Here is a 27,885-nt window from a genome sequence, read left to right as displayed (position 1 = left end):
AACAAGTCGCAGGGAATTTAATGGGCCTTATTTCTGAGTAGACTTACATAGAATTGTGCTGTTACTCACCACTATCTGCTGTATGTATATTTGCTGGATGATTGCTATAGGTGACACACGCACACACACCATCACTGGGGGTACAAGCCTTTAGTTTTAGTCAACAGTCATTACTTAGACTTGGGTTTATATACCCAGTTGTCTCTTGATGTAACTTTGTACAATTTGGAGCTTCAGATACATCCTTTTGCTCAACCGATCCATTTCTGTCTTCTTTGGCACCCATCTCAATGTTCTCAGTCGTCATGTTCTTGCACTGTTTCTTTAAAATGATGAGCACAAACACAGAAGGGATGTAAGACAGTCCACGGAGGACTGATGGGAGTCCCAGGTACAGATGTCTGGAATAAAATTTGAACTTCCTTAATGAAGAGCAGCCATAAATCACTATTCAAGTCAAGATATCATAGCACCCACATAACTTGTTCTGAGCAGCAGCCCTGTTTACTAACATAAGAACACAGGAAGAGCCCCGCTGGATTAGGCCCTAGGCCTATCTAGTCCCACTTCCTGTATCTCAAAGTGGCCCACCAAATGCCCCAGAGAGCATACAAGACAACGAGATCTGCAGACTGGTGCCATTCCTTGCTTGGTAACCCACTTCTAAAATCAGGAAGTTGCACATTCACATCATGGCTTGTAACCCGTGATGGACTTTTCCTCCAGAAATGTGTCCAATTCCGTTTTAAAGGCATCTAGGCCAGATGCCATCACCACATCTGGTGGCAAAGAGTTCCACAGACTAATTTCTTTTTGTCTGTTCGAACTCTCCCAACACTCAATTTTAGCGGATTTCCCCTGGTTCTGGTGTTATGTGAGAGGGAAAAGAGCATCTATCCATCCTCTGCATAATTTTGTATGTCTCAATCATGTCCCCCCTCAGGTGCCTTTTTTCTAGACTGAAGAGCCCCAAACATTTTCTAGACTGAAGAGCCCCAAAATCGCCTTTTCTCATAAGGGAGGTGCCCCAACCCAGTAAAAGGTGTGGTGTCACTCTTAGCAGTACAATGGGCCCTCCTTATCCATGAGCTCAACATCTGTGGGTGCTGAGCCCACATCTGGAGGTTCTCAGAAGGCACTTCTGGTTCATGGACTTCCCATTGTGCCTGGACTCTCCATACCTCGGAACACCTCCAGATGCTACCAGAAGTCACTGACACAAACCAGAATTCCTTTCTGTTCATGTCTGGGAGGTTTCTGAGGAGGGTGAGAGGCTGCAAACAACCGCCAGAGGGCTGACTATGGCCACCAGATATGTAATTGTGGCACCACATGGTACCACTTTGCAGTTTTCATTATCTGTAGAATTCAGTATCTGCAGGGAGTCCTGCAGATAAAGACCCACTTTATTCACATGTCATACTGAGTTGAGCAAAGGAAAAGTTGTATGAATGGCCAGTATTTAAGATTGTCATTCTGATGAATCAAATCACTTTCATTGTGGTGTCTTGATCATTCTGAGAAGGACCGTAAGTTCTGCAAAGTGAAATCTGACATCTGAAGCTGAAAAAATAGGGGCAGTGAAAGGCTTTGGCATCCTGTTCCTCTTCTGTGCCATCTCTGCTCTAACCTCTCTCCTCCCAAAATGGCCTTTCAGAAAAACATTGGCAGGGCAATGTGATCAGGTTAAACACAGCATGTAAGGTGTAGAAAGCCACTGATACCTGTAGGTGTCTGAATTGTACATCCGACAAGCTCCTGCACCACAACTCTTGGTTCCCCATTTCAAGCATGTGGTGTCTATCATAGCTCCAAAATAAATGGGTGATGGGATTCCAGCTACAAGGGATACAGAATACAGAGAAAAAACAATCCTTTTCAGTGCTTTTGTCTCCTGTGTGACCAATAAACCTATTTAGCGGCTTATCAGCACAGAGCTCTTGGTCTCCTATTATTTTTCCTTTGCTCCTTTTTGATGAGGTTGTGCATTTTTGCTCCTTCCTGATGAGGCTGTGCATGTTTTACACAGGCACACACTAGTTGGACATGCTCTAAATTTACAACTTCATTCCAATGTCAGTATTCTTCCATTTTTTAAAAAGGACCATCCAGGCTCATACTGCCTCATGACCGTATTTATAGACTTCGCATGGATTTGAGATGAAATTAAATCTTATAGGAAAAGATCAGACCATGTTCTCACTCAGAAAAGCACTGTTGCCTCTGAGACCCACACAGACAAAGCTGTTTTGGCAGCTCTGATCAGTCAGGGTGGGCAAGGTTTGGGGATGAATGCAGTTGGATTCAGTTCCTAGAGCAGCCTATCTATGTCTTCAGTCTGAATCAATGGAAAGCTGCCCACACCAATATGACTAGCTCTAATTCTGCTACAACTGTGCAGACTTCCAACTGAGGTAGAATAGATGCAATGAACTTTGTAAAGTGGCCACAGTGGGCCACTGAGGTATTCTTGACCTCTTCTTATAGGACAAATCATAAAAGGCTTCTCACTACTCAGGACACTCTGCAACTTCTTACTGGCATCCAGTCACTACACAGTCAAACTGGATTAGTTGCTGATATACCAACCATAATTTACAGAGTTGGAGGAAGGACCAGAAAAGTGGATGACATCTAATTGTCTAATCCCCCGTAAATGGCATGTCTGAACTTTACTGTCCTTAAGGTGTGGTAGCCAGGGTGGCCATGACTGGCAGGTATACTGTAAAACAGGGAGTAGGAATAAGGATTTGGTGTCTCCCCTTAGGTAAGTGAGAGTCCAAGGGACCTGATCAGAACTGATCTCAAGAGGCTGTCTGGTTCAGAGATGCAGGCTGGTGATTCCTTGACTTTGAAATGGATATTGCATTTTAAAGTTCAAGGCTGTCGGGATTTAGGTCAGGGGGAACAATCTGGTTTCCCTGACCCCCTTTCCAGGAGTTGGCATTGAAAAGCTGGAGTCACTGAGAAGCAACCTCAGATTGGAGCCAAAGTGATTTTGCCTGACGGGGCTGGACATGTTAGCTGTCTCTTCCAGGGTAGGTGACTGCACTTAAGGGGAGAAGAGTTTGTATAGACAGGACCCTCTGCAGTTCTAATTTGATTGATCATTATGGATCGATAAACATGGCCCATTTTAATCAATCTGATGATCTTGTGCCTTTGTGGTGGGTACCTAAGCAAAGTGAAGTTTCCCATAAAGTTAAGGCAAGAGTAATTGCACAATGGGAGTGAAGTGCCTCGTAAATTCAATATCACAGGACAAGAGAAAGGCATATTTCCTTGCTACCTATCTGTGTTTGGGATGCAATTTAAAATAGTGAGCACATCTTACCAAATATTCGTACTACAAGGGTATGGAGGCCCACACCAAATGACTTCTCCTCAGGCTTTAGGGATCTGTGTGATAAAAAGAGCATTTTGAATTAAACCAATCAATGAGATATTTACTGTTGGTGTCTCGTGGCATCTCATTGTTTTTGTTGAACTGGTTCCAGTTAAGGCAGTTTTCTCTGTTGCCTCAAAAACTTTCACTGCAGTAGTTATCACCCATTCCACAGCAGCAAACTCAGGTTTGTTGAAGAGTGACTGCAGGAAAAGGCACTGCAGTGTCTATTTGACAGTCATAGTTGCAAGCCGGTATTTGGCACATTCATTCTTTACATGCCCATGCCCACTTAAGATTTCTAACAAGCACATTTAAACAATGTAGTACCTGAATTGGCCCTGACTCTGAAGCCAACAAAAGCCTCAGAGTAATTTGTATTGCCCTTATAGAAGCCTGCTGCAGGCTTCCAGAATATGCCATAATATATCAATTGCCCTCTAAGCTTTAACAGCCATTCTGTTCATCACTCTGGTGTTATAGACTCCAGGCTGCCTCTCATAAAGCCTTCTCAAGATCTGCTACCTGAAATTTATCATGGGATGCATCAGGAAAAAAAAAAAAATCTTTTTAGGATGTATTTATTTGCACCTGTTTCCCCCCTGAAATATGTCCCAGAAATGCTCATGCAGTTTGTATGACATTATGAATAATGGAATTGTGTGACATTGTGGACAACTCTCAGTGAAAAGGGTGTCAGGTGCCGTCCACATGCATGCCCAGCAATACTGGAGCTGTTTCAGTAAGGTACTGTCTCACACTATATGTGAGATTAAATACAACCACGCAAGAGTTCTCACTGCACAGATCATTCCCATAGAAATGACACCTCATTCCATGTTCCTAGTTTTTCTCTTCAGGGTCAAACCAGAAGCAGAGGGAATTTACAAACTACAGTATTGTTCTCTGGAAATGAAGGTTAACTTCACAGGAAGATCAGCTTACTAAGTGGCCAGATTTCCCCATGAATATAAACCTCAAGAGCCAGCAAAGGAGAAAAATACTCTTTCAAAGTTAATAACATCAGATCTGGACATTCTAAAACAGATTCCACCCTCCCCTCCCATACCTTATTAGCACCATGTAGCCTGGCATGGCTCCAAAGGAATAAATTAAGCAGCAGACTAAAGATAAAATTAAGAAGTATTTCAACATCGTATCACAATTCTTCTCTCTGTAGCACTGGCCCAGCACTGCCGAGCCATTTCCAGGTGAAAATGTGGATGCTGAAATGCAGGAGCAGTTTCCTAGTACCTGCCAAAACAGAATTGAAATCTGTTTTCAATTATATCTTATATCAGTTATATCTTATATCTTGTAATAAAGGGAGATAAATGCATCTCAGACTTTTCTGAACTTTCCTCGTACATGTGTTACAAGCTACAGAGTTAGTATGATTGCCAAGTATTTTTTGGCAAGGATAAGGGCTCTATACTACAAATAATCCTTAAGGATAGACCCAAGTGGCAATCATATATATGATTTATCTGCTCATTACATGTGCATTTGAAGGACATCTGTGTGCTGCCTTACCATGTTTTTCCCAGTTCCATTTGAGACTTCACATCCGGCAAGACATGCCGAAACGTAAGCTATTCCATTCTCTCCACAGACCGGGTCCCACACCTTGGTTGAGCAGCCACAACCAAGATTGCACTCTGCATACAAGCTGGTTTCCCCATAGGAGATTTGATCTATCCTGGAAAACATTCCAAAGGTGAACAAGGAATACAGAAGCTATGACGAGGAGCTCAAAAGCTTCTTCCACATGGCAAGAGCTTGATGGCAAACTTTGGGTGATAGCAGCACAAAAGAAGCTTACTTGTGTATTGCCTTAAGAATTCAGAGGTTGCACAAGGATTATGCAACAATCAAGGACTTACAAAGGTCCTCTTGCTGACCTTTTCCATTTTCCCCATAAAGAGAGTGATAAAGATTGATAGAGTAAGGGAGGATTTTAGAGGTGTGCAGAATGCTTGCCTGGGCCTCTGGAAAAAAGTTTGAGATACCAAAGAATGATTGATACCTGCCTGTAGAGGAAGTATTATCCCCTTTAGAAGGAAGGTGGGTAGAAAGAGATAAGCCAGACAGTGTCTTGAACAGGAAGGACAAGTCTCTGAATAGTTGAGGTTTGCTGCTGGGGCTTGTCCTCAGGGCTCTCTATGGTAGTGTGTTTGGCAACCAATATCCACCCTAGACCTTCTGGTGCCTGAGGTGGCATGCCAAATGCTGCCCTGTTACCTGGCGATGTGCCAGCTTCTGTTCCTCTGATATTCTCGCCCACTGCTCTCCTGACATCCATACTTCTGCTTTGTTCCCCTCTTTCTTTTCCAATCCAAGGAGTGGGAAGAGGAAGAGAATCAGTGGAGACAAGTAGGAGAACAGAAGTGGGCATCTCCTGCCTGAGATGACCACTTCAATTGGCCTAATGGATGGGCCAGCCCTGCTGGCCACTGCCTTAGACCAGGCTCCTGCCTGCTGAACCATTGCCAGAAATAGCCCAGCCTTGACCCCTACCAGCAGTCTGGGTCAAGCTGTTCCAACATAAATTGTGGCCTGTTGCTGCCACTGGCACCTCTTCTTCTCCCCATTCATTTTCAGTTCTGTACATACATACATGCATGAGTAAGATTCTCTCCCAACTTGCTGCTCAGTACAGACGTCTGCCCAGCACATGTATGCACCACAAACAAGCACCTCATCTAGCAAGTAGCAGAACATCTGAGAAACTGGCACTGCTGATTTGATGGGAGTGGGCCCATACCCTTCATACGAGACCGTCAAGCCAGCAACAGATGCATTTTTGCAAACCATGGCAAAGGCAGAAAAGTAGATGAGATACTCAGTCACAGAACTCCAAAAGCCGATGTGGGCAGCTTTATAGGTGCTGATCTTGAATTTTTTCATCATAAGGCCTCCAAAAAAATATCCAGCACATATAATTGGTAAATTGTAAACACCTAAAGAGAAAAAACAAAAATCTAGTTTTAGACTCATCAAGGAGAACTTCTCACACTAAAGTTTTGCTGCAAAGGGACAAATCGCTCAAGTATAGAATTTCAATGGTGGAGGAGAAAAGGGGAGAACAAATTCTCCAGGAACCACATGTATCCCCTCCCCCCAATATGCTTTAGTAATGGTCCCAAATTGTTGTTGGAATCCTAAAAATCAGTTTACATTTTTTGTAATAAAATTGCATTTCTAGACCTGAATTCACTCTCTCTGTCCTTGTACAGCAAATGCAAAGATTAGCAGTTCAGGGAAGAAGGACTGTACAGCTAGGCAAATTACTACCCAACTACCAACAGTAACTGGAATGAAATGGGATATAATGATTTGGGAACAGCTACAATGACTTGGTAAGACTTGAGGTTTTGGCAGAGGCAAATGAGGTCCTAGGACAATGCTATGTGAATCTTTATTTTTGGAAATTAACAGGGTATGAAGTGTTTAAAAAAATAATTGGAGAAATAATATGTGTTTATTATATGGGAAAGGCATTGCAGTCCCAGTGTATTCTGCTATTCTATGCAGCCCACTTTGGAGATCCTTTGTACATTGTAAGTGCTGATAACAGACATAAAACTCCAAAGCCTGAAAGGTATCTTTTCTTCTAAGGCAGGGGTGCCCAAACCCCGGCCCTGGGGCCACTTGAGGCCCTCAAGGACTCCCAATGCAGCCCTCAGGGAACCCCCAGTCTCCAATGAGCCTCTGGCCCTCTGGAGACTTGCTGGACCCCACACTGGCCTGACACAACTGCTCTCAGCATGAGGGTGACTGACCACTCATGTGAGCTGTGGGATGAAGACTCCCTCCACTGCTTTGCTGCTTCACATCTGTGATACAGCAGTGGCAGCGGAGAGGCCAGCCTTATTTTGTGCAAGGCCTTTTATAGGCCTTGAGCTGCTGCAAGACCTTCATTCATTCATATATGTTCATCTTTAATATATTCATTTATGTAAACTTATGTAAATTTATTCAAATTTTAAATGTAAATTAATTATTTTCTTCCTTGGCCCCCGATATAGTGTCAGAGAGATGATGTGGCCCTCCTGCCAAAAACTTTGGACACCCCTGTTCTAAGGAATACAGTATTGCTTAGCAAATTTGCTGTTTTGAACTGCTTGGTAGACTGCGGAGGAACTTGCAAGGCACTGAAGTTCTGTGAACTGAGCAAACACATCCTGCACTCCCACCCACGCATCAATCTTTGAGGTGCTTCTGCCTATTAAAACATTGTAGTGCTCTCAGGCAATACATTGGAAGCTACCATCTCTTCACAGTTCTGTGTCTTTACCTACAGCCTCTTCCAGGCATTCCCCTGCTACCTTGTTCACCTTTTCTAAATCTACCAGTGGCCAAGAAGGATATATGGATATATCCTCAATTTTAAAAGCATTCCTTCATGCACACATGTGTGCATATGCCATGCTCACACACATGCATGCACGCAAACCTATGTTCGTTTTACCAATTAAAAATATGGCATCTGATGCAGATATCCCATACTGCTGCTCCAGGTATTTTGGCATAAACGTAATCATCCCAATCCAGGCACTGAACTGTAGCACAGTGATGCATAAAAAAATCATGTAAACTCGGTTGTGATATAGACTTTTCAGGTAGGGGATGAAATCTACAAACAAAAGAACAGAGAAATTAGTTTCAGTCTTGCAGACACAATGAAATATCTTGTTCGCTGAAATATATTTGGGGGTGTGTGTGTCAGTACTACTCTCTCAAAGCTTGAGCCCCATGACAGAAGAAGATGGCTCTGTCCACAAGTTGCTCTTCTGAATAAGGGTGTGGGTGGGTGGGTGGGAAACCTCCAGTGATGTGCAGTAAGGTTCAGGCCTGGGGAGGCAATACACACTCACTCTCCCCCCTCGCCCTCCAGCTCAGTCTATGAAACACACACACACACACACACACACACACACACACTGCTTCCACCAAAGAAAGAAAGAAATAAAGCCCAGACTCTGAAAAGCACACACACTCCCCTCCCTCTGGAAATAAATTTTTTTTAAAAACTTCACCTCTTCTTCTGCCACTTGGAACTAGGAAAAGCTCAACGACATGCAACAAATGAAAAGCTGCCTCTCCTGATGCTATACGGAGCAATTGTTTGCACAGACTCCCTGTTTTTTTTATGGTTGCTTTTTTTTAAACAGAGCTGAGGCAACTCTTCCCACTGCCTCCTAGAGCTTGCTGGTGCAGGCATCCTGCTGTTTTCTGATTGGAAGCCAGCTGCCCTGCTTTTTTTTTTTTTAAAGTGGCAGATACCCATGAATAGAGCCTTTCTGCTGAAGGCAAATCTTCCTCCTGCCTCCCCAGAGATGGCTGACACACAGCAGCAAATCTCCCCAGCCTCGCGCCCAGGGCAAAGGTCCACAATGGCACCCCCCGTGGGCTACCGCCACTCCCCCCCCCACAGAAATCCGCCCTCCCGACTCACCTGAGGCTCACGGAGCCTCGTACGACCCAGAAACGCACCAGAGAAACCTCTGTGAGGTTCCCTGACACTTTAAACTGTGCTTCCAGAAAACCAGAAGCACAGTTTCCGACCCCATCGAGAGCCTCAGGGAGGCTTCCCCTCAGAGAGGGGTCCTGGTGCCTTGCGCCTGGGGCTTTTTCCCTATTGGACCTTATGGTAGGTCTGCAACTGCTGACATAGACATCCTGCCGGATTTTTTCATTGGAAGTCAGCCATGATTACAGAGAACCGGCTGCTGGCTGCTTCCCTCTATATTTTAATGGGTGTGTGTGCTGCTTAATCTTATTGACTGTTCTGGAAAAGAAAGGAGCAGCACAGAAAGGTAAGGAACTATTTTTTTTTTTAAACTTGGGCTTTGTTTTTTTCCTTGTTGGGTCTGGTGAGGCTCTGCCTCTCTACACATCACTGGAATACTCCCCTGATGCCACTGTAGAGAATTCAGAGGGAGGGAAGATGGCTTCCTTCTTCTAGATACGGATGCTAGCACAGAGCACCATATGGTTGATGGACCAAAACAGACCATAATTTTCAGGTGGCAAGCTCCCATTCCTTCTGGTGTGCAAAATGCAGGTGCTGAGACAAGAGCTATATCAAGGGTGGTGCTTGGCTGATGAGGGGATAGAGCTGAGTGGCATTTGCTGGGGGGCAGAGGATGGACATGGGATGTGGGGTGAATCCCAAAGTTTGCAAGCCAATCCAAAAATAGTCTGTCCTCTTGGTTCCAGCCCCTCACCTTGAGACTTTACTCCTTTTCTTAAGGACATGAGAAGACCTAGAAGCTCCAGCCAAAATCTGTCAAATTTAGATGGTCAAAACTTAACATTGTATATACTGTATACACTGATTAAAAAACATTTTCTCCTCTTAAAAGCAATGAGTTGCCTCACCTTTAGCAATTTCACGTATTTTCTCTTTGGCACTAAGCGCATGTTCCGTTTGGGGTAACGTTTTGTTTCCTTTGGTTGCTAACTCTGCACTGTTTTCCTCTCCTTCCTTCGGAAGAGACTTGGGCAAGAAGCAGAAGGGAATTGCAACGAGAAGGTTCACCACGGCGCATATCAAGATTCCCAGCCACCAGGCCCCAACCCAACGAGCATCAGTGAGGTTCAGCGTCACATCCTCTGGAGAGAAATGAATGGGGGGGGGGAAGCTGTATTAACAGAACAGTCATTCAAAGCGTTTCTTTTATCTCTCACTCTGGCTGTTTGATTGTGGCAAATACACTCATTATGAAGGATTTTGAATTCTGGAAATGAAATACAGTCAAACCCCTTTTGGTTACCCAGTTATTGTTTGCTAACTATCTAATGGCCCTTATCCTATCCAAGGCCTATGGCAACTGATTTTGGAATCCGCAGCCGCTAGGCCTCATCCAGCATCACAAAAGCTGTGCACTGTCATGCACTCTGGAGAGCAATGTGCACTGTCATGAACACTGCTGCAAATGTCCAAAGGTCCCAAGTGCATGCCCCTGGCTCACCAAGCCTGCACTGGAGCAAGTAAGGTGGTGGTGGTGGTGGTGGTGGTGGTGGATCAGGGCAGGGACCAGGTTGAATTTGTTAGTTTGGGGTAGAAGGGGAAGGGTCTCAGCAGCAATGGCACACTCCAGGATCAGCTGGTGTAGGTCTGAGGAGACCCATTGGTGGCCTGGGAAAGATAATTACTTCTATTTACCAGGCCATCTGGTTGCCCCCCCCCCCCCAGTATAGCATTCTGCACACTGTTCTATTATGCATGCTGGGGGATAGGATTGGGCTATAACTGAACTTCATGAACTGAGTAACTCTTGGGGAAGAGACTATTGTGACAAAAACAACCGCCATGACCCATCAGTTGTCTGTGGCTGTAGCTCTGGCATGGCTTGGCTTCTGGCCATACCTCCTATGTGGCCTTTTGCCGCTCCTCTGATGTAGCAGTGGCTTGAGCTACTGTTGCCACTGTGCTGGAGCAGGGGCTGCTGTCATTCGAAGATGAAAGAGAATCATCTTCACCCTTGAACCTACTCTTCTGGATGAATACTGACATATTTTGACCATTTTAATTGAATTACCTAGATTTACAAATCCAATATCCACATACAGCTTGGCACAGTATGAACCAATCATTAAACCAAACAAAGGGCCCAGGATAGTTGCTATCTGTAGACATCCTAAAGAAAAGAGAACAATGTATAAAGCCACAGAATTGGTTATTTGCCCAAATCTCTTGTTTTCACCGCCTACTTGGGACTGAAAAATGAGAGAAGCAGTCAGCTGCATTGCAGCACCTGCAGTACTTGGTGACAATACTTGGTGAAGCTACCACTGTTTGTTGTAACAGTTGTTGTAATGAGTTGCTTCTAGGAATAGGAAGAACCACCACAGGTCTCATAATTGTATCTATGACCACAAAGAGTTCATGAAGAGAGGTACTGTAAAACTCACTATGAGAACAGAATTTGTATCTGCAATGCTAGAGGAAATTAGGATCGCCATCCTTTTTTCTAGTACGAGTAGGAGAAAGATCTTGGTTCCTGCTGGAACACAGTTTGAAGCAACCATGAACTGTAGCATAGCTAGAGGGGGCAAAATTGTAAGTACTGCAGGTGCTGCAATGAACCATGTAAGCGGCCCCTCCCATTCAGGTCAGAGCCATTCTGGGCAGCGACAGCAATGCATAGGTGCTTGCTGAACCAAACAGCATCTCCTGTGTGTTGCTGTTGCTGCCCAGGATGGCTCTGAAGGTAAGTGGGAGGAGCTGCTTACACTTTGCATTGTGGGGACTTACCATTTTGCACCCCCCAGCTACGCTACTGACTACGAAACAGATTTTTTTTTTTCTGTTTGATGGTGTCACCAAGAATGTGACTGATTTTGCTGAGCGGCAACTGAACTTTGCAAGAATTTGTTGAAAAAGAATGCAGTACACAGGCAATTTGGGTTAACACAGCACTGTGAAAGGTATTTAAACTTGGAAAGTTTCTGGTCTGTATGATTTTCCTAGGACCAACACCATCTCAGGGATGGTTCAGGGTGTAGTTCTCATTCTGTGGGGTTGTCTTCTGAAGGAGATTCATTAGACATACCCCACTGTAAGCCCTGGACATCTTTTACTGTTAGGATTTTTGGAAGTCAAGACTTAAATTTGAATGTTGGGAGTCTGCAGCTGTCAGATTGTTCTGTACTTTGTGTTATCCCCCCCACCCCGCTTGTTATTTATGATGCTAAAGGGTATTCTACACTAGCTTGTTATTTATGATGCTATAGGGTATTTTACACTATCTTGCCTGTATTTTTGAGGGTTGTTAGATATAATATGAAGCATAAGTTTATAAAAAATAAAATGCATGACTAGAGGACTGCATTTGGCTTGTCAAGTGATACAGACCTGTATCATAGACTTGCTTTTTATAAATGGTTTCCAACTTTCCATGAGTGAAAGTCTTGGGGTCCCAAACAGGCAGAACAGCACAATTCCTGGTTCCAAATACGAATCTGTCCTGTGCATTTCCCCCTGAAATTCTTCTCAAGCTCAGAATGCAAATCAAACCCCACACAAGAGTGTTCAGTGTTCAGGCTAACCAAGTTGTTTTGTTGTCACATGCTCAGCAGTTCTTTAATGTTAACTATTTCCTCTGGAAGAAACTCTCGCTAGTTACCAGGAACTCCATAGGTAGATCAGGTGACCAAGCAGCCTCAAGGTGCGTGAGTATCTCTTTAGTCTACTTGGATCAGTTTTCTCCATTTTTTTCTTGCAAACTTTTACAATCCAATCTTATTGAGCTGCTCCACAGGCAGAAAGCGTGTTCAGCCACATGTGTGTTGCAAAACAACTGTAAAGAGTGCTCCGGTAGCACACAGAGTAGTGTGCTGCCGGAGCACGAGCAGGAAAGCTAGAGTCTTTCCACATGTGTCTCTGGATCGCTGGTCACCTGCCCAAGTTTACATGTAAGCCCATGCAAGCTTCAGGAGGGAGGTGAGGAGGGGATGGACCGGAGAGGAGATGGGGGCAAGGAGGAGGGCAGATTGGGCCCAGGAAGGGGGCGGGTGTGGCACCCACCGAATCCTAACCCCCTTCCTAGCCCTGATCTGCCTTCATGGCTCAATGTGGACTTGCACAAGCTATTGAGCTGTTGCAGGTCCGAGTTGACCCATGGCAGCTGAGACTTACCCCAGGACAAGGAGACAATGTTCCCTTACCCTGAGGAGGCCTCCAGAGGCCAAAACTCTCTTATGAGATACAGCAGTAGCTGCATTGGTGCAGTTGCATTGCCATGTGATAAGTGAGTTAGGATTGAACTGTTAATGTATTTGCTGCTCTCCATCCAGCTCTCAAGTCCTCTCTTGTTCTCAGGTCTTGAGCTGTGGGCAATGATTCAGTCTTAAGGTAGCTCTTCAGCATATATGTGTAGCACCTTTTGCATACATGCACCAAAACTGCAAGCTGGGAGAAAGCTCTCAGAAAACAGATAGAGTTTTTTTCTGAATGCCAACAAAGAAAACCAAGTCAATTCTGAATAGAGCTGAAGAGAGTCGCCCATCACTTTTCCCACAACATCCTGAGTTCCAACATTTTGACAGCTCATGTACACTGATCTTCTATACTGACCTCTTTACTGAAATGTCTTTTTCCAAAACCCATATGACAAGAGACCAGAGAGAAAGAGAAAAAACTAATGTGTTCCCAGTGGAAAATGATGGCTTCATCATACCATCCCATTGAACTGAAAAAGCTAGCATCTACACACAGCTTTATAGATGATATGGAATGTTAGAAAAAGACATGGCTACCAATAAGCCTTCACAGGGTATGCGCTGGTATGCAGTGGTGTTTCTGGAAGCATGGTGATGACATCGTATGTCATTGCCGAACTCCCGGGAATGCTGAGCACCAAGCTGTGTTGAGCTTGGCTTCCCAGGCTGTACAGCTGCTATGCAGCTTAAAGGGAACATGGATTGCTGGTTGGTTGGCAACCTTCAGTCTCGAAAGACTATGGTATAAGCCTACAGCACCCAGTATTCCCTGGCGGTCTCCCATCCAAGTACTAACCATGCCTGTCCCTGCTTAGCTTCCGAGATCAGACAAGATCTGGCATGTGGAATCACTCAGCTATATCATGTAAAAACCAAAGGTTTATAAAAGTCTGTTTTTCAGCCAATGCATCATAGTACACTGGGGGGGGGGTGCATTCGTAGGTTTACCAATATAGAAAGGAGAATTTTCTGTTCTGGCAAAATCCTCCACATACGAAATGCCTAACGGGGCAACAGGAGTTTCTCCAATGCCTCGAATGAGATTTCCCACCAGCACAAACACCCACATCAAGGATCCAGCCTGTTTTTCACATTCTGTGAATAAAAGAAATAAACAAAAAACATTCAGTACGAAGGATTTTACAGGTAATCAAATACTTTAATGCTTTCCATTCACAGGTAACAAAATACTTCTTATACCTGCATGCAATGTTATATGGCCTAGACCGGATCAAGAAGAAATTTGATTTGAGGAAGCTTGGCTTCATCACATATTGTTTTACATTCTCCACTTCCCTGTGTGCTAGCAATTTCTTTGCAGGGAAGCAGTATCAAAAAGATCACAGCCACAGCAGCTGACATTGGCTTAGCTGCTCTGATGTCACAGAAGTCAAATGCTAGTTTCCAAATTGCTAAGAGAACCTGGGAAACCCTTAGCATTGCAGCTCCTAAGGTCATTGGCAGTTTTTGTATTATTACCTGTAAGTATTGCCTACCCATCCGTTGAGCTATTTTGGAGCCATACAGTGAAAGATATAAATTCTAAGACTGGATTTCCCCCCACTCTTGCCCATATTAGTAGCTAGACACACATGTTCTCAGCATGCTCAAGAACAACTAAGGTCACAATCCTAACCAACTTTCTAGCACTGGCATAGCTGTGCCAGTGGGGCATGTGCTGCATCCTGCAGTTGGGCGGCAGTCACGGAGGCCTCTTCAAGGTATGGCAATGTTTGTTCCCTTACCTCAGAATTGCATTGCCCTTATGTTAGTGCTGGAAAGTGGGTTAGGATTGTGCCCTAATGTATGGTAGATACAGTAAGGTCGCAGCACTGGATGAAACGGCATTGTCTAGCCAGCATTATTTGGCCTATAGTAGTTATCACTGTGGTGATGAACTTTATTTGGGATGTACCACTTCAGATTATACATGGAGTGCGTACAAAAAAAGAGTGTTCTGCACATAGAAAGTAAGCCCTTCTCCCTAACGTGCTTGTCTGGTATGTGCAGGAAGGGGGGGTGTGCGTATGCGGTCCATGCACAGCTGTACACTTGTAGATCTCTTCATGTGGGAGGGCAGGCTTTGGTCCTCACCTTGTAACGGTCTCAGCAATTTTTACAAATTCTGGTGTGACATGAGGTTAAGTCTAGGATGGAACTCTTTTGAATCCCAATAACTCAGTAATGCACTAAAAATCTCCTAACAGAAGGTAGTTAAATGGAAATAACAGGAGAGAATCCTGAATATAGAGGCATACCGTACCTTCTGAGGGTTGTTCTGTAGGCATAGAAAACTGGCTTTGATTGGCCAGACAAACAGCCATGCCTGAAGAAGAATTTTCGGATAAAGATAAAGTGTTTTCATACTCATACCTGTTGAGTCAGAATAAAACGTACATGAAGTGAAGGTCACCATGCTTTGTGGGAAAACTGGAAGTGCCCATTTTTTCCCCCTTTTTTAGACTTACAGAGGCTTGGGGAGCCCTGTGGACAGCTCCCCAGAGCCCCAAGACAACAGCGTTGGCTACAGGTAAGTTGAAACACCCCCCTCCCCCACCGTTCCCAACAGCAGTGCAATCCTAGGGATTGTATTGCTGCCTTCCCCCACTCCCTACCCCTTAAAGGGGCAGGGACAAGTGCTTCCTTGGCTGATGAGTCGCAGCCTACCAGTTTGGGAACCACTGCTCTAAATCAGGGGTAGGCAAACTTTCAACTTTAGTGATTCTGAACCTTTAACCATTGTATAGGAGGGGATTTCAGCAGGTGCAGCTTGTCATCTCACAGATGACAAGCTATACCTGCTGAAATTCTCTCTTGTACACAATGGTTCAATGCCCAAGATCCCTAAAGCTGAAATTTTTCCCACCCCTGCTCTAAATAATAGAAAAACTTGTGCAATGGGCTTCAAAATAAATAAATAAATAAATAAATAAATAAATAAATAAATAAATGCCACTCACTTTGTGATAGCCAGACAAACTTAGCTTTTTGAGAATAGCCTTAATTTGGAAGCATAACAGAGTGTGGTCTAGGGAAAATCATGAGTGCAGAAAATCACAATTCCGCCTTGTATCTCTGCATAAATCCATATTGGTTCATTTTCACCCAGGCTATCACCAAACTTACATATTTCATACCTGATCCACATCTGACCTTCAGATGTTTGCCCTGCTGTACTTTCCTTTGGATGTGGAAGTTACAGTCCAATCCTAAACTGTGCTGGTGCAGTGGGGCCTCATGGCCGACGCTGCATCCATTACAACTCAGAAGGTGGCTGGAGGTCTCCTTGGGTAAGGGGATTTATTTCCTCTTACCCCGAGTAAAGGCCCAGTCATCTCTATGGGACTTCTCAGATCTACACCAGCTATTTAGCTGGCATAAATCCAGGAAACTCTGTGTAACACCAGGTGGCCCAGGAGGGGGGTTAGGATACGGCCGAGGCCTACTCCACGGATCCTGCCACCTTCTCCCAGAAACACCCCATTCTTGCCTCCAAAATGACTTCTCCCCACCCTCTCCCACCCCCGACACCGACCAGTGCAACCTTACCTGCGCTGGCCAGCGCTGCTCCTGAATGCAGCATCAGCAGGCCAGCACAGGCAGCTGGGCCCCCGAGCAACACCACTGTCCAGGTGGAGAACACATGCACATGTGAGAAGGGAAGCACACTGAATAAGTTAGTATTAGGACTCACCTTCCCATCAGGAAATGAGGTAGTGCTACTAAAAAACACCCCAATGCCATAACCGCACAACCAAGAGCAATTATGCGTGGTCTGTGGAGTTTTGTTCCCAAGTAACTCACAAAGGCTATCAGGAGCAAGTTACCTGCAGAAATAAAGAATACAGAAGATATTAAGCACCGATATATTAAGCACTTTTAAGGCACACTGATTTCAGTTGAGCCAGCTGGAGCTATTTGGCCACCCCAGCAAATAAAGTTGTCCCCAATCTTATTTTATGCAGTCCAGGAGGAGGGGGACTGTGGTTTTCTCTTCAATGGACTTTCTAACAGCAGCCTCAAGTGAAGAGGAGGGACGCCCGCTCTATTCCCTCGTATGTATGACACAAAAGAAGCTGCAGAGAGTAGACGGAAAGCTATTGTCCCCATACCCAAGACCGTATTCTTCTAAAACTCTGTGATACTTATTTCCCCAAGAGGATTTGACTAACACCCAGAATGTTGCCATCCCAGGCAGCTGCCTGCACAGCCCACTGGAATTGGGCTGGTCCTGAAGGTAGCAACATTTCAGAGGGGAATAATCTAGCAAGCAACCAGCCGCTGGCAAGGCTCAGCTGTCTTCCACACATCTTTTTGTGGAAGGTGGTTCTTTGTTTTTCTTTCTTCCAAGCTGTGTGTTTTCTCTCTCCAGCACCGGAGTTCACAAATATTTGGGTTTCAATTTATTTTCCCCCAAAGTGCCAAATAAAATAATACCACTGTGACCGCCTCATCCACTGTGCAAAAACAAGACATCGTGCGATTGGTATTTGATCAAATTTGGGATGATTTTAAATTACTTTTATTATTATGAATATCTGGGCAGGCACTTTGGCTTTCACTTCTCAAGCCAAGGGTGACCTTAGCTACCTGCATACCCATTTCAAAGCTTCCATTGATAACTCCAACCAAGGAGGCAGGGATGTTGAACCGACGCTCAATCTGCGTGAGCATGCTGTTCATGTAAGCTCCACTCATTGTCTTGGCCAGATAGGCGAAAGATAATGTCAGCAGAAACACCTAGAGTAGAATGAGGAAAACCCATTAAATAAACAGCAGGAACCTTTTAGAATTAAGATGGGACTGCAGATGTCTGATTTCTAGGGTTGCAAAACAAAATGCTGTAGTGTGCATTACTGCCAACACAAAGAAACTGTATAAAATGGCTTCCCTGTGGCTGGTGAACCCTGCCCAGATCATAATAAGTGCGCGCCATTATCATGTGATTTGTTTCCACTGTGTTTGAGTCTTCACACTCCAGTTTTTCATTCCTAACTGTTGTTGCTTCTGCTCCCGCTTTCTGTGTGGGTGGATGTGCATGTGTAGACTGGGAGGAAATCATGTAGTGAGTGCTTACAAATACTGCCCTTGGGGTCCCAGTCCAGCTGTAGACCAGCTACAACAATGTCAATGCCCCCCACCAGCTTATCTGGTCCAGCATGGCCTGCGTGAACCATTGACATATGCGCAGGCCTCCAGCCGTTTGCTGCAACGCACTACAGCTGTGCACCTTTTGCAGTGCTGGACTGGGATTTATGTTGGTGCGATCCGCCACCGTCACCCCCAGATTGGATTGAGCAGATAGTCTTAGACACAAAGCGGTCATTGAAATTCAGTGCAGATTAGCCTTAATCCCATTACTTCTGCTTGCAGACCATGAACTGGCCCTGGCCCTTTGTGCACAATTCTTCATGCCACCCTTCCCTTTCTTCTTAACCACAGCCTGAAGGATCAATCCCAAGCACAGACTATCTTAAGAAACAAAATTATTCCCTTAAAGACATCTGAAAGGATGTTTGTTTATTTTGGCGTTCTCAGGAATTATTCTCAGCTGCAAGGCTATCAAGAAACAGCTGTGTTTTCATCAAAACTGGAGGTGATCTCTAAAGGCAGTGATTATGCAAGCCCTGTTCAAGTGTTCATGCTCTGAGAAATGAATGTAGGGAGCGGGGCACTGTGGTTGTACCAATTCGCGCCACTTTTACTTCTGTATGTTCAGAGTCCTCATTGCACAGAGCTTCTGTGTGTACACTTGAACATGCCAAGGCTCCTGTGGGTATGATTCATACCTTCAAGTTGTCCAGAGCATGGATCATGCATAATGGGAGTCTACATGCATTCAAGTGGACACATGTAGGTTTTGAACAAATGGAAAGCTGATATGTGGAAGTGGAGGCCTGAGCAAATGGGGTATGATCCCTCCTCCTCCACATGTTCATTTCTACACAGATGACTGACTAAACAAAGCTATGGTAACGCTGAGTTTTCAATGGGACAATCCGAATGGAGGTTTGCGCCAGAGGAGTGAATGCTTTGCCAGCAGGCGCTGTCGCAAATGTGCTGTAAAGAACGTCACAACAGTGCACCATCTAGGCCTGCTGTGGAAAGGCTGAAGTCTTCCAGCTGTGAGGAGCAGATCCTACCAGAGCAGGTAAGTTCTGTGCTGAGCAGCACTGGGATGAGGGCAGGGGAAGCGCAGGGATGGGAAAACGGGGCAAGGGAAGGGCAGCAATGGGGAGAAGGATGGGCGGATCAGGCCCAGGAGGGGGTGGGATCAGCAGCAACAGCTTGCACCATATCCTGTTCCTCTTTGCAGACCTGATTCGCTGACATGGGGCAACATAGACTTGTGCTAGGAGTATCGCAGGGGCAGGCCTGAGCAGCCTCATCGTGGCTGTTGGGGCAACTGAAATTCCACCACAGGATGTAGTGTTGGGTGCCACTGAATCGGTGTGGGGAAACTTAGGTAGGACTGGACTACCTGGCATGGTCCACCTGGCATGGACCACTCTGACCATGTAAATATTTATTATATGTATCAGGATCTCAGCTTGCTGTGAAACACAATTTAAAAAATGAGTTGGGCAAAAAATATGGTAGCACACATACATCTCTTAACACGCATATGACCCATTTGTTCAGTATGTCAGAACCCTCCTGATCCTCCCAATGGATTTCTATTAATTTGTCCATATAATGTTGTCACATGCAACCATTTTGCTCTATGTAACTGTCTTCTAATTTTAAACTCAGGTTATAGTTCCTTTATATGGAATGTAGCCTTCAATGATCAGACAGGGGTTAAGAGATTCACCTTTTTAAAAAATCTATTATTATTATTATTATTATTAATTTGAGCCCCAATACATTTTGTATTACCTGGAAATGGACTTTTAAGAGGTGTGATATTACAAACTGTGCCCATTAAAACCTTCATAAATTATAGAACCTTCCCCCTCCCCTCAAAAATGACTGATATTTTAGGGCTGAACTAGATGTGCAGCGGCAGTCTTGGGTCTTGGCACAGAGCTTTAGATCAGTTGATTCCCAAACTTTTTAGCACTGGGGCTCACTTTATATGACAGTCTGTGGGGACCCACCTAGGTTTAGCAGACTTTGTAAAAAGGAAGTCTAGAAAGAAATAATATTTTTTTTATTTATAAGTAATAATAACCAGAAAAATACCTTCAAACATTTATCTCCCTATATTTACACATGCTTGCAAACTGCAGGAGCTGAGCTCTTTGCAGTGTAATTAACAGCTACAGTATCTGATTTTCGAATAGCCTCAGGGCTTGAGGCAATTTGTTATCTGATCTTCCCATCACCCACCAAAAATCAGGCCACAACCAACCAGTGGTTCCCAACTCACAGTTTGGGAACCACTGCTTTAGGTGCAGTTTTACAGTGAAGAAGCAGGGAGAAGAGAGGGGCCTTGCTTGCCCCAAAACACTTGCTTTGCATGCAGAGAGCTCCCAGTTGATGCCCCAATATCTCCAGTTCAAGGACCGCATATAGCAGGGCTGGGAAAGGGACTTCTACATGACACTCAAGAGAGCCACTATTATTCAGAGTGCTAACCAAGTCTAAACATGAAATTCATTTATGTTTTATATACGCCTTACACACACAGCCTGAAGATAATTTTATACAATATTTTAATAATAATGTGCATGAAACAAAGTTTGTGTACACCACAGGGCCTAGGAGAGGGGGGTAATTTGTACCCGGGCCCAGGGTCAGAAAGGGGGCCCAGGAACGAAAGGAGGGGGCCCAGAAATTTCCTGGGATCTTACATTTTCCAATCTCACCCAGACTCACTGCCCTTGTGGGATGCTGGGGGCATTATTGTGGGCACATGGGCGGCGACTACTGCCAGGAGCCATACACACTAGGCCCAGGAATGCATAAACAGGTCCAACATTGTTATACACGGATTTTGTATACATGGATTTAACTCAACACTAATGGCCCCTGCAAATGAGAAGGAATGTGCTGATCCCTGGAGAAGGGGAAAAATGCATCCCTTTAAAATCACAGTTTAAAAAACTGCTTTTTACTATTGCAGAGAGACAGTCATGCAAGCGATTACAGGTTTAACCTAATTATCCACAAATTTTTCTGTCTCAACGCTGATGAGAAGTACCCTTTAAATTAAAGGAAAACAGTCCTTTAACAATAGGCTCCTTAATGCAAGCGAGGGCAGCTGGTCGACAATCCATCAAGCATTTTCTCTCCAAAGCCCCTCCCTTCCCCCTGAGCATGTGAAGGAAGGCTAAACGGCAGTGATTATCACCTCTTCCATTCTCCAAAGACTATTCCGGCTGTTGTGACTTTCACCCTGCCTGTTTTGCCCCCATTTTGTCCACACACACCCCATTGCAACCCCCCCACTCTGTTTTACCCCCTCCCTCTTTGGGAAGGGGCCCAAAAGAAACTTTGTACCCCCTGATAAAATTCCTCTCAGAGGTCCTCGTACACTGAACCATCAGAAAGCAAAGGTGTCACTGTCTCAGCCACCCATGTGGACAGTCTGTGGTTGTTTGGGATTACTGTACCATAATTCTTGACTCTGAATTTATATGCTGCTGCTAAGCAAACCTTTTCCTACAGTTATTCACACATTACTTAACAGTAAAAAAAAATGACATACCACTAATACAGTGAATAAATGTGTACAGGGTAAATAAGCAGCACAGTAGCATCACCAGAGTATCTGTATCAGCTGTTAAACAGCAGCAACAAAAAACTGTGACCTGTCATATGAGATCAGGTGTGGAATTTTCTACTTGTGGCATCATGTCAGAGCTCAAAAAGTTTCAAATTTCAGATTTTCAGATGAGGGATGCTCATCCTGTAATAATAAGAGTGGTAGGAGAGCATCTGTTTTCCCTAAAAGTATTTGTTTGACTCTGATGGCTAAGTTGAGGACAGTCACACCTTTGCAGCTTTTGCACCCATCACATCTTTGTACCTATTTTCATCATGTGCAGCCTCACTTAACAAGCAGAGTTCACGAGAAGAGCTCAGGTGGAGTTCCTGATGCCCAAGCACGTGCCTGGGATGCGTTCCAGGACTACCTGGGAAGAACCCATATATGGCATAGGAAAAAGGCAGACTTCCTTGCTACTCAGAAATGCCATCAAGAGATCCTCACAGAAGCAACTGTAACAAATGGCTTTCCATCGACAATGTAAAAATAACCTGTTACCTGTAGTGTGGACATACAATGGCATGTGGATAGCTTCTCCTTAGCACCTTCCATTTCGCTTGTCAAAGTGGCGGTGGAGTCTTCCTTGTGGTTACTTGCATCAGTCCCAGCGTCCTTTTAAAAGAAGAACAGTGTTTGTAACCACAAGACTAATCATGACTCAGTCTTTTCTCATCCAGCGCATAGCATGCAGTGCTCTGGCAAAATGTGCACTGCATGCTATGGTCCGGGGGAAGGTGACTTGACAGCTTAGGAGGATTATTTCTTACTTACCTCTCCATAGGCTAGGCCAGCTCTTTAGCTGGTGTAAGTCTGAGAAGAGTTGGGGCATGTTGGGCTGGGAAAAGGGGGAGGTGGGATCATAGTGTGTGCTGCTGTCACTGAGATCCTCCCCCTCCCACCCCTAGCTTGGTCTGCTCCCCACCCTGAACCACCCACTGTCCTCCCTCATTCCAACCTCCCCTTGGATTTTTGTCAAAGAAATAAAGGTTCAGAGTGCCAAAGTGACCCTGAGATGGCTGTATTCTTATTCAAAACTATGTAATAGGCCACCAGCTTTCTTACAGATTCATAAAATCCATATTGCCTCTGTATAACCATTAGCTTATTACAAGGTGGAAAAGGAGACTTTTTAGCTGAAGATGCTTTTACTTAGGAATGTGCTTTGGCATTGTCTTATCAACTTGGCAAGCCGCATGTATCTTACTAACAAAGTTGTACCAAGTTATATCTGTAGGTGGAGATGATATATTGTAGTGCTTCTGCTTAGAATATATACCAATAGGTTTCTGGATGTCATTTCAGGGAATCCATATGGTTTTCGAGAAATGAAAAATCAAAAACATGCTTTATGCCTATGTCAAAGTTTTGGGGAAAACAAGTGCACTATGCATGCTTAATTTTATGTTATAGGCGTTTTGCAAATAAGGTGGTGGGATTGTAACTGTGGATACAAAAAACGCTATAAAAATTTTGTGCACCCTTTGTAATGGTCAGATGTGTCGGATTTGTGTCAGATGTGTTGGGCTATGCACCGGGCAGTTGCTCTTAATAATAAAGAATCTTTAAACTAGATTCTGCTTGTGTCTTCAGTTTGTGATTTCTTCAGATCAGAAGAAGTAATTGGTCTCCCAACACCAGAGGCAGCACAAGATGGAGGCAGTTCAGCGGGCCACTGCAACCCACATTCAGCCTCTGGCCATTTGCACCAGCAGCCACGGCTCACAGAATGATGGGATGACTTTAGTGCCATTGTTCTGGGACTTACTCTGACAGATCGCGAGATCCATCAGTGGTAGCCCGGGATTTGGCTGCCCCTTCTCAAATTATTAGCACAGAGCTGAATGGTGCTTTCACAAGTCATGCTCAGGGTGCCTCAGGACCCAGATGAGAGTTCTTTTTTTTAGTATTAGGCAACAGTAAAAAGCATGCTGAATACAAGAAAGCCACACCAAAATCCATGACCAAGTATTGCAGCACGAGAGAGAGAGAGATTATATTTGCTGCCTTGGGTTAGTCACTCTCTCCACAGAAAAAGATAAACAGGTAATACTGAGTTTTGAAGAACAGGCATTAAAGGTGGATTGTTTAAATCACAAGATGATCTGCAGTTGTGAAACAGTCACTATCGATCCAAGACCACAGCCAGAACTTTGTTGTCTGCTTGTGTATCCTCAAACAATGATTTTCCATATGTTGTTTTCACATGTTCTGCTGGAAGTTGTGGAGGGGAAGGTCACCTGCTCAGTGTAGTGCAATCCAATGAGTCAGGTGCCTGGGTGAACAAGCCCATAGCCATGGTCAGCTGTCATTTGCCTTCTCCCTCTAATTGTGAGCATGCACCACAACACTTGGGCTCCTTTGTCTTGACCTGATCAGAATTCTGATCTCAAAAGAGCTCTGCGAACCTTTTATTCGAACACAAGATTGGTTTTGTTCCCCTGCACATGTCTACAGCCCATATACTTCTCTGGACTCAGGTAATACGTTTGAGATCATTTTTTGGAACAATAAATAATTTGTTCTGTGATTTAGCTTTTCAGGAAGCAAGTGTTATCTGGCCGACAATTCTTTTGTTAGACAGTGGTCCCGGTGGGAGAGAAAGAGGAAGAGGGATGGTCTCATTTCAAATGAAGCCAGACTCAATTACGACCATTGAAAAGAAGTTGTAGGCCCACCTCAAAAGAAAAGACAGGTCATCCCACCCACTTCCAGCACTCCCCTTAGCTTCACAGTCCATAATGGTTGACTGATGAGAGATAATGGTTGGGAGAGAGTTGGTAATCTGTCTTTTGTGTCTGAATGAGATGCCCATCAAGACTTGGATGGCATCTCTCCCACAACCTAGGGACAGAGTGAAAAGAGAAAAGAAGACATCTTAGGGATATAGGGGGCTGTAAGAGTGCTGATCTTTACCTTCACTTATGCATTGGTAGTATATTTGTAAATAAAGCAGAAATTTCAAAAATGCCATGTCTGAAGTTAGCTGTCTGACATAAGCTCTATCTCTCTCTCACACACACACACACAGACACACACACACACCTGAAATAAAACAAAGCAGGATGCTGCTGCCCTTGAAATTTCTGACAGGGAAGTAGTCCGTATACCACACACTGTTATCTGATCTCAGTTGATATCCTCCATTCCTTTTCTCTTTCACACATATAGGCTTATACCATAGTCTTTCGAGACTGAAGGTTGCCAACCATTATATTCACTAAAATACAGGGATGTGCCAGAGCCACTTGAGGAAGTCTCGAATCGAGTCCCAAGTCTGGCCACCTTGACTTGAGTCACAAATGAGTCACAATGGGCAGTCGTCGCTACTCGTCTAGAGTAGTGTTTTGAGTCATTTTGACTCAAGTTTAAGTCTTTTCGAGAAACAAGTCAAGTTGCAGAAGTGGTGAAAGAACGAAAGCAAGCACACACAAAAAACAGAATTGGGTAAGAGGCACTTTTTCAAGTGGGTGCTCCTTTTTTTAGCAGGGGGAGAGTAACTGGCCCACCTCACCCTAGCACTGTCTGTTCTAGTGGCTGTCTGCTGGTATTCATTTGCATCTTTTTAGATTGTGAGCCCTTTTGGGACAGGGAGCCATTTAGTTACTTGATTTTTCTCTGTAAACCGCTTTGTGAACTTTTAGTTGAAAAGCGGTATATAAATACTGTTGTTAATAATAATAATAATAATAATAATAATAATAATAATAATAATAATAATAATAATAATAATAATTGTAAGCACATAGAAAAACTAGCCTATTTGAGTCTTTTCATTTTGAGGGTAAAAACCCCAGTCCTAAGTCAGTAACCAAGTTTTTGATGTGTGTGACTTGAGTCCTTATGAGTCGCAAAAAAATGTGTGTTTTCACAACTTGAGTCCAAGTCATCTGAGCCACGGCCTTTCCCTGCTAAAATGTGGTATACCTGCTGCTCCCTGTATTAGCAAAGCAAGTATGCCACAGGTAGATGTGCTTGGAGCCTAAATGGGAGGGTGTCCACCAGTTTCTTTTCACTCCTCAGCATGATTTAAACTGGGAGGGAGAAGCTGCTCTTAGTCCTTCACATTTTAAAGGATTATTAAGGAGAGAACTGACTTTGGAGGAGATGTTTGCATTGGGCTCATTACTCCCTCCCCTTCAAAGTCCCTGCTTGCTTATATAATGGAGCCAATTCCTAGCATTCCACCCCCTTCTATTGCGATCAAGAAACTAATTCCAGGATAGGGTTATGCAGATAGGAGTAAGTTGGAATCTTAAAGGTTGGTGTTAGTGGAGCAAAGCACAGGTGCATTGCCCAACCCCAATGTTATCCCTGAGTGCACTCCCTTCCTTTGTCCCGTATAAATGGATGCTTGCCACTCACTCCTATGGGAACAGAATAAACTGCACTTAGGAGAACAAAACGTGGTGAGACCAAATGCTGCCCTCTATCCTTGATACTGGATGATGAGACTGTCACTCACAAAGGTCCTGAACAAGGTTCTATCCCTGGCATTTCTAGGTAGGGCTGGAAAAGACCCGTCTGAAACACCAGATTGCCACTGTTGATCATGACAAAATAATGAGCTAGGCAGACCATCTGGCACTGTATAAGGTACGCAGGGCCCTACAGTCTATCTCACTTTGGCCACCCAGGGACCATTACATTAGGCAAGTTCTCCTTCTCCACGGAAACATCATAAATGACCAGCATTTTGCTGTCAAATGCTGCTATATGAAACCATATGAAACCATATCAAATGCTGCTATATGAAAATACTTGTGGTCCCTGTAAGGAAAGAGTTCTGGCTAACGCAGAAGTCAGAAGACAGCTGCCCACCCTAGCCCCATCACAGCTTATGATTATGAAGCCCTGAGTTTCTGAGGCTGCAATCTTGAACAACGTCCTGGAAATAAGCCCCACTGAACACGATAAATAGACATGCATAAGATTGTGTTGTGAATATACTATACACAACTCCTAGAAATTCTTTCAACACATACACAAAATGCACCTTTTTCCCCAGAATTCCTGCTGACACAATTATTTTGAATACTTCTACTGGGCAATTGTATTTGGAGCACTTGTACTCAGTTACATAGATGGAGGGGGTGCAAGGCACTGAGTTTTGCAGAGAGCCTCACTGCTGTGTGCAAGTGGCCCCTCCCCCTCCCATTCTGGGTGGAGGGAGCAAAACGGAAGCATTTGCCTGGCAAGGGGCTGCTTGCACACTGCAGTGAGGCTCCCTGCAAAACTTAGTGCTTTGCACCCCTTCTCGCTAAGCCACTGCTTGTACTGGGCCACTGTTTGAATCATCTGATCAGTTGTTGAGGGGGAAGCCTGCAAAAATTAACAATGCTACAATGGAGAATTTGACAGCATGCAGATCACCAGCTGCAGGCAGCCCTGCCCCAAGACTTTTTTGATGTTAGGATCCTTAGAATCCCAACTTTGTAATAGGTTATATTTGTAGTCTTCGTGGCTACAAGATAAATGTGAATGTATACAGCATATATTTCCTTTGCCAAGCACATTGCCCACCTGGACATCAACCAGCCAAAATCCTCATTTAAATATTTATTTTTAACATTTCCCTAGAACAGATTTTGTTTCTCCCCTGGAAGACAGGAGCCAATCGTCTTTCCTCCCAACTCACCCTAATGTCCCAGTGGCCTCATGACTTTTTTTTGCTAGCCATACCTCAGTGTTCCTGGTAGTGGCACCTGAATCGGGCTCTGTCCTCAAATTTAGCACAGCCTGGGGTCTCCTCTGAGGTAAAGCACTGCCACCTGGACTACTGATAAATGTTCCACCGGAAAAGCAAAGCAGGGCAAAGCAGAGAAAGAGCAGGCTTGAATGTACTACTTTGTCAGAACAGAAGAGGTCTGTGCAACCTTTGTTTTATTCAATGGCAACTTGCTGAGTGAGAGAGAAAGAAGGAATCTGAGTCAAACGAATAAGCCAGAAACCTGCCCTGTGCAAGAAATGCATTTTGAGCATCCAGATTATAAAGGCAGCACAATCTATTTGATGTATCACCCACCTTGTTGCTCTCACTCATCTTGGCTTCAGTCTCCAT

General features: G+C 44.4%; 1 protein-coding gene across 1 annotated transcript; it reads right to left on the bottom strand.

Moving 5' to 3' along the window:
• Positions 1–160: 160 nt before the first annotated feature.
• SLCO1A2 (solute carrier organic anion transporter family member 1A2) lies at positions 161–27,885 on the bottom strand. The gene is made up of 15 exons (XM_066633778.1): positions 27,850–27,885; positions 22,326–22,439; positions 17,713–17,854; positions 16,809–16,941; positions 15,378–15,487; positions 14,063–14,209; positions 10,933–11,031; positions 9,770–10,003; positions 7,857–8,021; positions 6,150–6,345; positions 4,919–5,084; positions 4,455–4,639; positions 3,335–3,399; positions 1,725–1,839; positions 161–401 (listed from the first exon to the last, which is right to left on the bottom strand). The coding sequence occupies exons 1-15, from the start codon at positions 27,883–27,885 to the stop codon at positions 161–163; spliced, it is 2,148 nt and encodes a 715-aa protein (XP_066489875.1).

The sequence above is a fragment of the Tiliqua scincoides genome, chromosome 7, assembly GCF_035046505.1.
Source record: "Tiliqua scincoides isolate rTilSci1 chromosome 7, rTilSci1.hap2, whole genome shotgun sequence".
Taxonomy (NCBI): domain Eukaryota; kingdom Metazoa; phylum Chordata; class Lepidosauria; order Squamata; family Scincidae; genus Tiliqua; species Tiliqua scincoides.
This window is presented reverse-complemented; position numbering and strand designations above follow the sequence as displayed.

Excerpts from the sequence above, each read along its gene's own strand:
- SLCO1A2 (XM_066633778.1), bottom strand. The coding sequence starts at position 27,885 with ATGGAGACTGAAGCCAAGATGAGTGAGAGCAACAAG. Across the intron at positions 17,855-22,325 it reads ATTGTATGTCCACACTACAG|GTGTTTCTGCTGACATTATC; the intron begins GTAACAGGTTAT and ends ATTCTACTCTAG. Across the intron at positions 10,004-10,932 it reads TATTGGATTTGTAAATCTAG|AGGATGTGACGCTGAACCTC; the intron begins GTAATTCAATTA and ends ATTTCTCTCCAG.